Source organism: Triticum urartu, chromosome 2, assembly GCF_003073215.2.
Source record: "Triticum urartu cultivar G1812 chromosome 2, Tu2.1, whole genome shotgun sequence".
NCBI lineage: Eukaryota > Viridiplantae > Streptophyta > Magnoliopsida > Poales > Poaceae > Triticum > Triticum urartu.
This window is the reverse complement of record NC_053023.1, coordinates 730,252,132-730,265,128: the sequence shown is the minus strand read 5'-3', so window position 1 is coordinate 730,265,128 and position 12,997 is coordinate 730,252,132. Positions and strand designations below refer to the sequence as shown.

General features: G+C 44.5%; 2 protein-coding genes across 2 annotated transcripts; one reads left to right on the top strand and one right to left on the bottom strand.

The window, feature by feature from the left end:
- The first annotated feature begins 9,022 nt into the window (after positions 1–9,022).
- Positions 9,023–10,340, top strand: LOC125534448 (probable glutathione S-transferase GSTU6). The gene is made up of 2 exons (XM_048697673.1): positions 9,023–9,474; positions 9,706–10,340. The coding sequence occupies exons 1-2, from the start codon at positions 9,154–9,156 to the stop codon at positions 10,129–10,131; spliced, it is 747 nt and encodes a 248-aa protein (XP_048553630.1). The 5' UTR covers positions 9,023–9,153; the 3' UTR covers positions 10,132–10,340.
- Positions 10,341–11,115: 775 nt separating this feature from the next.
- On the bottom strand, positions 11,116–12,629 carry LOC125534447 (probable glutathione S-transferase GSTU6). The gene is made up of 2 exons (XM_048697672.1): positions 12,244–12,629; positions 11,116–12,011 (listed from the first exon to the last, which is right to left on the bottom strand). Exons 1-2 carry the CDS (start codon positions 12,571–12,573, stop codon positions 11,250–11,252), a joined length of 1,092 nt encoding a protein of 363 aa, XP_048553629.1. The 5' UTR covers positions 12,574–12,629; the 3' UTR covers positions 11,116–11,249.
- Positions 12,630–12,997: the final 368 nt, after the last annotated feature.

The following is a 12,997-nucleotide window of genomic DNA, read 5'->3' as shown; positions in this document are numbered from 1 at the left end:
TTGAAAGTTTGCAACTCTATCTCTAATGTCCCTCAAAATCATGCAGTAAGGACCTAAAAAACATAAGCTTGAAGCTCCTTCACGACTCTGAGAGACAGTCTGTCGCCTCCGTGCATGCATGAGTGTTGGGGGGGGGGGGGGGGGGGGGGGGGGGGGGGGGGGGGGGGGGGGGGGGGGGGGGGGTCCAAAGCACCCGCTAGAACCATGCTCCGAGGAATCGGCCCTCCTCATCCCTACACACCACCGCCACTGCCCCCTTATTTGTTGTCTTTGTTATAGCACCGTCCACATTGATCTTTGTTGTACCAGCATCCGGTCTGATCCACCTTGATGGTTCAGTTGTAGCACTAGCTAGAGCTCGTCCAAGTTCCACCGGCCTATAATAGTACTCGATCTCGCCAAAATATTTCCTGATGAACATGTGTGTGCACCAGGGACTATGGAACTCCTCATGTATCGCAGGGCGCGCCTATGTCGTGCTTCGCATGAAGCAAGCATGAGACTGGGCTGGCCCAGCGCGTGGGAGGTCACAGCCCTTAAAAGCACTTTTTTCACTGTTTCTATATAATTGTTTATTTTTTATGCTTCCAAATATTCTATATATATATATATATATATATATATATTACAAAAAACTCTTTAACATTTTTTTACAAAAATGTAAACATGCATTCGAAAAGTTAAATGTGTGTAAAAAAAGTTTGCAACGTGTGCAAAAACTGTACAATGTGTATGCATAAACAGACATAAAAAATATAATTTTTGAAAACGCTAATTATGTATTTCCAAAATGTTAAACATGTATATATAAAAATGTTCTTGATGTATACAAAAAATATACAACATCTATGGAAAATGTTGACATAAAAATATATGGTTTAAAAAGTGTTAATCTTTTATTTCGAAAATATTAAACATGTATATATAAATATATAATGTTCTTGAAGTATACAAAAGTGTTAATATTTATGGAAAGAGTAGACATAAAAAATAGATGTTTAAAAAAATGTTAATCATTTATTTCCAAAATGTTAAAGTGTATACATAAAATGTTCATGATGCAATTGTACAATGTGCATGGCAAAACTAAGCAAAAAAATATTAAGTTTACAAAAAATATTAATCATGTATTTGGAAAATGGTAAACGTGTATATAAAAAAAATGTTCCTGGCGTATACAAAAATTTACCAAAAATCCCCAAAAAATAAAACCAAAAATAAAAACAAAAAACAATGAAACTAAGCAGAAAAAAAGTAAAAATCGAGAAAGAAACAAAGAAAAAAAAATACAAAACCAGTAAGACCTTAAAAGAAACAATGAAAATCTGTGAAAAAACAAAGGAAAACATAAAACCAAAGAAAACCATGAAGAAACAATGGAAACCTACAAGAAAAATAAAACAGAAGAAAACCGGATCAGAACCAATATAGCGCATGCAAGGAGCGAGGATCGATTACGAGCCAGCAAGGAGAAGAATTGGGCCAGTCCAATACCTACGCGAGGAAGAAAAAGCTTCAGGCGAGTGGAGCATGTATCTCACTGTAAGTGAAATGTAGCAGATTCCACCTGGTAGCGGAGGAGGGCTTGTGTGGGCTTTTGCATGTGGTTTATTTTTCTAATTTTGCAGACATTACGTTTCAGACAGGAGGGTCACCATGTAATGAAATCACTTTTCCTAAAAAAAGTAATGAATCGCATACATAAGTTCTAAGTTCATCGCAAAAAAGAAACAAGTTCAAGGTCATTAAGGGGGCCATGCCCTGTTCGCCCTCTAATAGCAGTTGGGTATACTTAATATTTTGTAGTACTAAACTAGCATGAGAGGTAGAGAGGCTAACCGAACTTTTTGCCCTAGAGGAGGAGGCTTGAGCCGGAATAAAGCTTCCAACTAAGAAAATGCTTCCTATAACACATATATCAGATATTAGAACCAAGCTAACTCAAAAACTTGTTCAGATCTAAGGAGATAGAAAGGAAGGAGAGACCCCACCTCTGTTGGAGGAGAACACCAGTGGTGGCATGTGTGGCTCGCCTCGCCGGGAGGTTGATTCCACACTAGGGGAGAGGGTTTGGGCCAACAGAGTCCGCGACAGTGGCACTCACGGGGATTCTGGTCAGCATCATCGCGCGATTCCCTGGTGGACACAGCTAGCGAAAGCTTGGCTGACGATGGCGCGGTACAAGGATGAAAAACTTTCGACAAAATTTCTGAAAGGTGTTGGAGTTGTATCGAATATAGTGTACAAGGTAAGTTACAGTTGGACTTATAGTTGTATTGTGTTTAGATAGGATATGAAGTTGTGTCCTAATAGGACACACGATGTAACCTATGCCAACATAATAACACCGGAACGCAGGGGAAGCCGGCGGCATGTGCCGGTGTCCAGGTCGACCGGGTGCGGTATTGTAGCGGTGTCATGGGAAGGAGCGCCCATAGTCAGGCCCCGGGAATGTAGCCATATCGGTGAAGCTCGTTAACAAATCTCGGTGTCGTGCTCGTGTGATTGCTGGGTCCTTGGATGATCAACGGTATGCCTTGGATTTATTTTAACAAGTGATATCATGAGCAAGGTTTGATGAGGCAGTGCATCTGTTGATTTAGAGGAAGATTTGATGTTTCGATGGATATCGTGATGAGCACGGTTGTGATTTGATCGGAAGACGTCAAGGCAATAGGCAATCACGGCAACTCGCGGAGATTGAATCGGACTTGCAAGCAGGCTAGACGTGCGGCGAAAGATCTCGCGTAGGTCGATCGGGCGAGCGTACAGGAAGCAGCAGTGACGCGTTGCGCACGGGCAGACAGGGCAGCTGGTCGATCAGGCGTTGGCTGCGGAGCCCCAACGGCACGTGCGTGGGCAGCAACCCAGCTGGCGGAAGCTGAGATGATGCATGCGGCGAGTCACGGACCAAAGCGGCGAGTCGGCCGGTCGTCGTACAGCAGGAAAACGCAGAGACCGGAGATTTGTTTGAAGACAAAAACAGGACCGAGTCTTGACGTGACACAGACAAGCAAATCGATTCAAGCAGAGAAAACTCCATCGTGGTATGCATCCATCGGGGAGACGAGGGGCTATTGGCAGCAACAACGGTGCATTGGGTTGTGCCCGGCGACAAGTAGAACATCAAAGGCAATTCTAGGGCTGGAGTTAGCGAGAGCATCAAGTAGTACAAGACTTTTTTGTGAGTAGCAGGATTCAATCAATTGATCTGGTTTTGCTGCTTGCACACGAGAAGTGTATTGGAGACTTGGGGCTTTGCTAAGTGCACGCAAATTGCGGGACATTCTCTTGAAGCTTGGTTACTTTTTCACAGGGTCAGTCATATGAAGAACCATGGCGTCAATGGATACCAGGTTTGAGGTGGAGAAGTTTGATAGAACTGAAAGCTTTGGATTATGATAGACAAGGGTGAAAGCTTTGTTGGCACGACAGGGATGCTTGAAGGCGTTGCGGGAAGCCAGGCCAGTTAAGATGGAAATATTTTGTGATGGATGAGAATCCGCGGAAGGTGATTTGGGAGGCTGGGTCGGACTAGATAGTCTGACGGATCGAGGTGGGTCGGTTGGTACAGAAGACGGTGGTGGGATCAGCGAGGACGACATAAGAGCGTGATGCTGATGGTGACCGACTTCTGGACGTGGAAACACGTGGCGCAGGCCCGAGGGCTTGTGTGGCTTCGACAAGACTATGGCGCGGGGTTGATTCAAGACGGTGCACACGGAGCTTGGAATCGACGGGGCGCAGGGGTGGACTGATCATCTACCATGGAGTCATGTTGAAGGTGGAGCTGGATTGAGGGGCTACGATGTAAGGATCCAGGGAATCGAAGCCTATTCAGCAAGGGGGGAAAAGCGAGTGGCACGCAGTTCGGACTGGAGCCCAGTGGTCTGATGGAAGCGTGAAACTCGTCATCGGTCGGTGATGATCGATGGTACTCTACAGTGGGGTTGAGTGGTGTGGTTTCGCAGCCCTTGAGACTCGACCGGGACAGCGGAGGCTCGACGTGGTAATAGCGGCGAGGCGTGCGACGCGCACGGGACATGGAGACAGGCCAGGGCTCTGATGGTCATACATGTGGTGAGACAACTGCGAATTCGACTCGGGATGACTACAAAAAATGATGAAATTCCTTCAAATTTCAAACAGGCGGTCAAGAAAGGAGCGGTGATGTTGAGTTCAGGTAACTCTTATGTGTGACACCCAATATGTGAGTTGTTCTCTTTCACGCAAGTCAGTGATCGGTGTGTGATGATGTTGACGGATACTCTGAAAGTTGGGAGCACAGACTAGAGTAAAGAGAAACTTAATTTTGCTCGAGCATTGGCTGTGGTCAAGAAAAGAAGGGACTACAAGTTGCAGGTGGAGTCATATGGAGTCTTTGGAGTAGCAGCGGTGCTCATGGGATAAACTCAAGTTCAATGTACATGAAAGTTTGACGCATGGACAAATCCAGGGTGGTGGAGTATATTCGCCAAGGTAGAGTTTGTTGAAGTTGTGTCGAATATAGTGTACAAGGTAGGTTACAGTTGGACTTGTAGTTGTATTGTGTTTAGATAGTATATGAAGTTGTGTCCTAATAGGACACTTGTATCCTAGGCCTCTCATATATAGTGGGGCTAGACACACGATGTAACCTATGCCAACATAATAGCACCGGAACGCAGGGGAAGCCGGCGGCATGTGCCGGTGTCCAGGGCGACCGGGTGCGGTATTGTAGCGGTGTCATGGGGAGGAGCGCCCATAGTCAGACCCCGGGGATGTAGCCATATCGGTGAACCTCGTTAACAAATCTCGGTGTCGTGCTCGTGTGATTGCTGGGTCCTCGGATGATCAAGGGTATGCCTCGAATTTATTCTAACAAAAGGGTGACCAAAATATTTGCATTTCGTTTGAAATACTTCATCCTTAAAAAAATCATATATAGAGTGGTAGAATCCGTTTTATACCCATCAAACTCTGCATAACGCAGTGGCAAGTTGTTCTGTTCTCCTCCCATAGGTCTTGAAGTTCGAACCCGCTATTGCTTTTTCTTAGTTTTATTTAAATTTTTGTCTACTATTTGAAAAATCATAAAAAATGACGTGTCCAACTTGGGTCTGTGAAAATGCACGTTAGGACGGCACCACTGCGATACATGAGTTTGCTTGTACAGAGGCATGCTACAAAATAGATATATTCTGATGCTTAAATTTAAATTTATCTAAGTTTAGTAAAAAAATCGTTGAATGGTCCGAAACCAATTTCAAAATTAATGAAGTTTCGGAAATTTTGTAAGTTTCGAGGATCATCGAAATTTTCTTGCTATCGAAATTTGGAACCTTGGCACGGTATGGAGAAAGGTAGATAGAGGCGGGGAGAGAAGAAGAACTGTGAGATAGATAGAGGCATGAAGAGAAGAATGGTGCACCCAAAGCATGACCTTCTTCCATTGCGATGTCATTCGCCCGTCGCCCCTACCGAACGCTTGGTGTTTCTTTCTGGTACGGTGCTATAGTTGCTATTCGACTGAGATTTTATTGATTTGTGGGAGATGAAGGGAATCACAGGAGGAAGACACATTGCTTGGGGGCAGAAAAAAAATCCATCAATGCATCTGGATTTGTTTGCGTGAGAGGACAGAGGAGAGGAAGAGATGTTAACTAACGGAGGAGATGAACACACCAAGCGTGTAGGTCGGGTAAAGAAAATGAAAATATAGTTGTAAATTTTTTAATTTGCTGATGCGGCAGACATGTTGATGTGGATAGGTTGCATATTAAGATAACTAAAGTAATAGGGATGGCTCTCTTAGTTATATATAGGACAATAATAATAATGGAGAAACTACTTTGTAAATAAAACTATAATTGGTGTATCCCGCAAAAGAAACTATAGTTGGTGTAGATCTTCATGATAATTTAAAAATTCCAAGGGATGTAAATTTATGATATAATGTGTACCCGGATTTCTTCTTCAGACATTACATTTAAACGCCAACACAGTTTGAATCAAGTTTAGTCTTATTCCCTTCTTATTTTTGAATAAAGAGACGTAGAAGACATCATAGATCTGATTAATATCAAGAAAAGTAAAAGCCAGTACAACAGATAGACAATTGGACACCGAACGACAAGTAAAAAAATAAAATTACATTGAAAATAATACTAGTCTTCTTCCTCCTCTAATTGTGCACGGCCCGCCGAAGATTGAAAATTGCACAAAAACAACAATAAAGGAAGGAATCTGATAAGTATCGAACATTCGAAACAAGCACATGGCGACTCCGAACGTTTTCGACGGCAAGTTTAGTGAAGCAAGGATAACAACTTTAATTGCCAAGCACGGCAATTTTCATGCTTTAGTTTATTTCCGGGCAAAAAATTGTCATGCTTTTCCCTAACTTGCCATCCTCTCGTCAACTAAAATTGCCATAAAAAACGTTTGGGTTGCCATGTGCTCGTACCGAACATTTGATACTTATCACTTTCACAAAGGAAAGGGGAGCCCGCAAACACTCTTCCCACACTAGTCTTTTAATACTGCATTAGCCACTTACCCCTTGAGGCAAGATCTATAAATCATTAAATCACCATCGGTTGGAACATTATCCCGCATAGAGCAGGCTTGCAATCTATCACCGCCCGTTTAGAGGGTTGGAGAAACTGTACCATGCCAGAGAACAACACGAAAGAAGATGTCAAAGTCGCCACACCAACAACCAAGATCTGAAGGGAACCAATAGGTCTAGGACAACAAACTCTCACAGGCTCTTAGTCGGCATCGGATCGGATGACGTCAAGGTAGGGAGAGATCAAAGATACCTCATTCCAACACGCAATCGCCGCCACCACCTTGCTAATGTCGGCGAGGAAACAATAACCTAAGAAAAAAGACAAATGAGACGGACCCAGTCCTCTTGCCATCGCCGAGGCCGGCAGACAGGAAGAGTTGGTGAACCGATGTGGCGGCGTGTAGGAATGATGTGGCAGCGTGGAGGAATTTTTTTTTAGTTGACATGCCACCCTTGAGAATACACAATATTTTATTGAGAACCGAAATACTACATGTAAGCTCCCCGTCAATTTTTTGCCATACCAGTCTTTTAATATTGCAGTAGCCACTTGCCCTTTGAGACGAGATTTATAAATCACGGAATCAACATCGACTAGAGTATCACCCTACGCAGAACAGACTTGTAATTTATCACCACCAGTTCAGAGGGTTAGAGAAATCAGGCCATGCCAGAGAGCAACAAGCAAGAAGATGTCGAAATCGCCACACCAATATAGCCAACCAATTGCTCTCCTTATCCTTGAAGGACACACCAAGAGCCAGGATCTGAAGGGAACTAATAGATCCAGGACAACAAACTCTTACAGGCTCTTCCATGGCGCCGGCGCCGGATCGGATGACGTTGAAATAGGGATAGATCGGAGATACCTCAATCCGACATGCTTGTAGGAAAGTTGAGGCAGCGTGTAGGGAATTTTTTTTAGTTGACATGCCACGCTTCAGAATACATAATATTTTATTTGAGAACCCAAATACATATAGACCTGTATATCTAGCCAATATTAGATTTTAGGCATGGCAAACCGAACGTTTTTTCATGGTAAATTATGTTCGTCGAGGACGACAAATTTAGTTGGCGAGCATGGCAAGTCTACCTCGGGTCATTTTCTATTTACCATGCTTACAGACTAAATTTGTCATTCTCACGACAATACAAAACGCCATAGAAAAACGTTTGATTTAACATGCCTACAAATTTGACGTCACATTTTTTGCATTTCTGATACGTACTTAAGATGGCAAACAAAAAAAGAAAGAAGACATGACAACATTAATCTTAGCCCCGCACTTGCTGGTTCATAAGATGACCGAGTAGGTCGAGGAAGTGAGACTTGAAGAAGTCCATTTGCGCCGGCTGCAGCAATGGCACCAACATCTGCACCCCGTGGCCGTCTCCGGCAACCATCATGGCGACCTGGCCGTCGTGGTTCATCCTGATCGGCTCCGTCCGCCTCAATGGTCAATGTTCAAAGGCCAGCGGCAATGATCAGAGGTCAATTAAGAACGGTCAGCAATAAAAAAAATCAGAGGTCAGGTGGCCTCATGGGCCACGGCCCATCTAACTTGCCCGTGAGCACCAGCTTCCTTGTGGGTGCTATAAGCGCCGTATAGGAGCTCTGCTCAGCGGGCGCTATAAGCGCCGTATAGGAGCTCTCCTCCTTCCACACTCTGTGCAACAATCGACATATTGACCTATAACATATATAAGCCGGCAATGGCCCAGGCCAATACAGATATAGAAACAATATTATGTATATGAACTTTTAAAAATATTTTATTAAAATTAGTTCATTTTTTTAGAAAAATATGTATTTAAATAAAAGGAGAATCAATCTGTAATATTTGAATCGGTCGACGCACATGGCTATAAAAAGACAGTAGCATGCATGTACTCCACGAAAACCTCAAGGGACTTGTATGCGTCAACTGAATGTGGTCCATCAATGGTCAAAGTCATACACTATTGTGTTAGTATGATTTCATAGTGGTTCGTTGAAGCGGATATAAAACTTTGTTTAGACGGTTTTGATGATATAGTGGTAACGTGTATAGTGCATGACTCAGAGGTGTGATGGGTAGTTATTAGGTACCCAATGTCAGAGATAGCCTAGCACTGATAGGTCAAGGTTCCTTCTTCTCTATGAAATAATCCAAGATTTTCAGTCCCTTAAAAGTATCCAAACATGCATTTCTCTTACGTCTCCTCGATGTTTCCTGGTAGGCACATGACTGTACTTTGCCCGCAGATCGATGGCGAGTGCAATATTGGGTGGTGTGTACAATCCACGAGGCGAGGTAGATGAGTGCTCGAACAATGTTCAAATAATGGAATTCTAGTCAAAGTCAAAGAACAGTAGACGTGTACCCAGCTGGCATATGGACCTACTTGAATACTTTTCTTGTCGAAGAATAGTATAACTGCTAAGAAGATATTGTTCATACTTCATTGATCAACCCAAGAATTTGGTCCACATGTCCTCAAGAAGGCATATATAGCAAGAAAAAGCAAAACCCAGAAGCACAAGTTAACCTAGCTCTACGTGCAAACTAACCGGCCTAATTGAGCTGATCGCTCGACACCAGGCAGCTAGCTAGGACATGGCAGGAGGAGACGAGCTGGAGCTGCTGGGGACGTGGGCGAGCCCGCACGTCTTGCGAGTGCGACTCGCGCTCCATCTCAAGGACTTGAGCTACGAGTACGTGGAGGAGCAAGACCTCAAGAACTACAAGAGCGATGAGCTGCTCCTCAACAGTAAGCTACCGGTGCTGATCCACGACGGCAAGCCTGTCTACGGGACATCGTTGAGCCTAATCCAGTACCTCGACGTGGCCTTCGCCGGTGCCGGCTCCTCCCTCCTCCCTCACGAACCCTCCAAGCGTGCTCTCGCTCGCTACTGGGGTGACTTTATGGATGGCACGGTATTGTATTTTTTTTTCTTGATAACAGAAGTCTTTCTCAATAATCGTATCATCGCATCAAGCAGATTATACATAATTGCATAAGAGTTTCACCTTGGGTCTGTGCATCATAAGCATGTCGCATGTGTGATCGTCATTAGTTTGCTTTCTCTTCGACTTCGCATGCTTTCAACTTTTTAATAATGGTTTTAGTGCTGGTCCTGTTATAACTTGTGCCGTGTGCATGTGCAGCTCGTCAAGGCGATGGAGAAGGCGACATGGAGCGTAACGTGCAGGGAGAAGGCAGAGGTGAGGGCCCAGGTGGCGGCCGCTATGGAGACGCTAGAGGGAGCTTTGAGAGAGTGCTCCAAGCCCTTCTTTGGAGGCGATAGCCCCGGATATGTGGATGTGGTGCTCGGTGGCCTTCTTCCATGGCTCTGCGTCACCGATAAGAGACAACCCAGCGTGAAGACCTTCAACCCTATCACCACGCCGCTCCTACTTTCGTGGCAGGACTGCTTCTGTTCGTTGAAAAAGGTTCAGGGACTCATGCCAGAAGTGGGCGAGTTGGTCGACTTAGCCATGCCGGTGCCTACTCACTGCTCGCGTGAATCCCTGCAAGTTATTTTAATTTTGTCTTCACTTCTTGTGCAAATTGCGACTGCATGTAGTAGATGATTTTAGGTGACGACAGAGGGGGAGCTCCATGGTGAATCCTTTTGTTCTGACTTCCACTGCCTAGTGTCAAGAATGTTACCGTGTTGGTGTTGCTACATATGTTGTTTTCTCCGTCTACGCTCTTTCGATGAAAGGTGGTCATACTGCGGCTCATGGGATTGTCCGGTATTAGCCATTGTGAGGCTTTTTTTTTTTGGTTTTCTGGGCCATTCTCCCTCGGCGTGTTGAGGGTCACTTGAATAAAATTTGATTGTGTTCATCATGGTTCGCACGATACACAAAGCAGAAGGATGGCACTTCCTAGAAAGAACTGGATGTCACTATTGCCTTTTTCTGCCAGTGGAACATACAACTCATCTGGAGAAATGTCGCTTGCCTGCAGAGAAACATTTTGACACCTGAAAATGAAATATTAGTGTTTTTAGATGAAAAAGTTGGCTCTGACCCATGTTTTGTCTTGGATGTTGATACAATGATGAAAGGCACGCGAAAAGTAGATGAGAAATAAACAATAGACGTTACTGATTTAGCCGGGCTATGGATTAGATAAGGTTACCTATAATGGAAGTATCATAACTAGTACTATCATGCATGCCAACTAGGCAATTTTGATGAGATGACGTAAAATTAAATAAAGAAAGAGAGGGTTGAGTATCATTTCAGGAATGCCAAGAACACATGTATGATTTTTTTTGTACCCTTTTCTCTTCAAGATTTAGGTCCTCACACATGTGATGAATATATGGTATTAGGAGCACATCCAGATCATCATTCTTGACGGGGGTCTCAGAGACCGGTTTTTTTTGTAACATAACCAAGGCATTTTCGGTCTCTGAGTTCAACAACTCACCGACCGAAGATGCCACCTCATGACCGTTATTACCTAAAGACACCACCAGATCTCGATGCTTTCATCTTTCTGGACAATTGAACCTTCTGAAAATTAAAAGAAAGAATCAATCCTTCTATTATAAATTTATAATAAGCTCTCATGTTTCTTTACAATGCTCCTCATCTCTGTATTGACGATGCACACAATGAAACTCTATTCAAAATAAATGACTAACACAGGGCGCGGCAATCCTGTTATGTGTCGCCATACTCCTCTTAATTTGAAGTTATTCGGTAAATATGGATGGGCGCGGCAACGCGCTCATCAATGCTGTAGTAATGTTTAAGGTGTCAGGGCCATACGGCTTGTAGAGGGCAAGAAAATACCATGTGATGACTAACACAGGGACTCCCATCACCAGCACCCTGACCATACTATTCTTGAAACCTTTCACGAAAACATAGAGAAGAAACAGCGTGGGCATAGATCCGGTCACGAAGTCCATGCCTTCAAGGGCATAGCAACCCCAATACGGTAATGCTCCTGGAGCCAACCAGTGGAGGCGAGAACAAGGGTTTCCGTCCTGGGGATCTCCTTTACCCTCGGCTCGACCCAACCAAGTGAGATAGGACGCCACCATTTGCAGAAGAACCGCAAAAACATATAGGTAAACGGCGACGCCCCATCGACCAGAGCGTCGAGCCGACATCATGGGCATGGCAAAATCGACCAGCATTCCCACGTCTGGCATGACCACTTGGACTGCTTTCAGTGCATCAAAACGGTCTGCCCACATGGCGAGGAGCGGTGTGATGGCAGGGTCGTTGAAGGTCTTAACACTTTGCATTGCGTTGGTCGCGCGCACCCATGCAAGAAGGCCACCGAGCACAACATCCACATACCCGACAATGTTGCCTCCAAAGAAGGGCTTGGAGCACTCTCTCAGAGCGCCCTCTAGGGTCTCCACAGCGGAGGCCACCTGGTTCTTCCCCTCTGCCTTCTCCCCGTCTGTTTCGCCCCATGCTGCCTTGTGCATCGCCTTCACGAGCTGCACATACACACGATATAAGCTATAATAACACCGCCGTGGTAGTATATTTCTTTTTTGAGAATCCGCCGTGGTAGTATATATAGAAATACAATTAAAAAAATCAAAGCATACAAAGCCGACAAATCTAATTAAAGTTGATCGATCATGCGTGTAGAATGTTTTGAACTCCTGTGTGGTTGATGATGAAACTAGTAAAAAAAGTTCAATCATCTAAAAAATAGCGCAATACCGTGTCATCGATAAAGTCAGCCCAGTAGCGAGCCATTGCACGCTCAGAGGGGTCGTCGGGGAGGAGGGAGGGGCCAACGCCAGCGAAGGCCTCGTCGATGTACTGTATCATGCTCAAGGACGAACCACGGACAGGCTTGCCGCCGTGGATCAGCACCGGCAGCTTACTGTTAAGGAGCAGCTGCTCGCCCTTGTTGTTCTTGAGGCCTTGATCCCCCTCCATCTCCACGAACTCGTAGCTCAGGCCCTTGAGGCGGAGAGCGAGCCGCACTCGCAGGACGTGCGGGCTCGCCCACATGCCGACCAGCTTCAGGTTGTCTCCTCCGGCCATCAAACTTTGCACGTAGCTAGCTAGCTCTGTGTGTTTTTTCCCTTGTTGGTGTTGGGTTGTTTGTTTGATGGGTAGAAGGAGAAGTGTGTGTATGTAGAGTTGTAGACTAGTCGAAGAGCAAGAGGATGGACACGAGGGTCAAATTGGTTGGCTGGTCAATGAACCTACCTATAGTAGTAGTACGTCTTATTCCTCGCTTTGGAAAAGTTGTCAAGTATCAACACGGTTTCTTGAATGACTCGGACAGGTGCGAGCAAACTTGCGCCAACCAAGCATCAGTATGCCGATCAAGGGATTCAAAAAATGTTCACGAATTTGATTTTTTTTTAAAAAAAAAAATTAGAAAATATTTGCGATTCAAAAAGATGTTCCGAAATTAAAAAAATGTTCTATAATTTTAAAAAATGTTCAACAATTTGAAGAA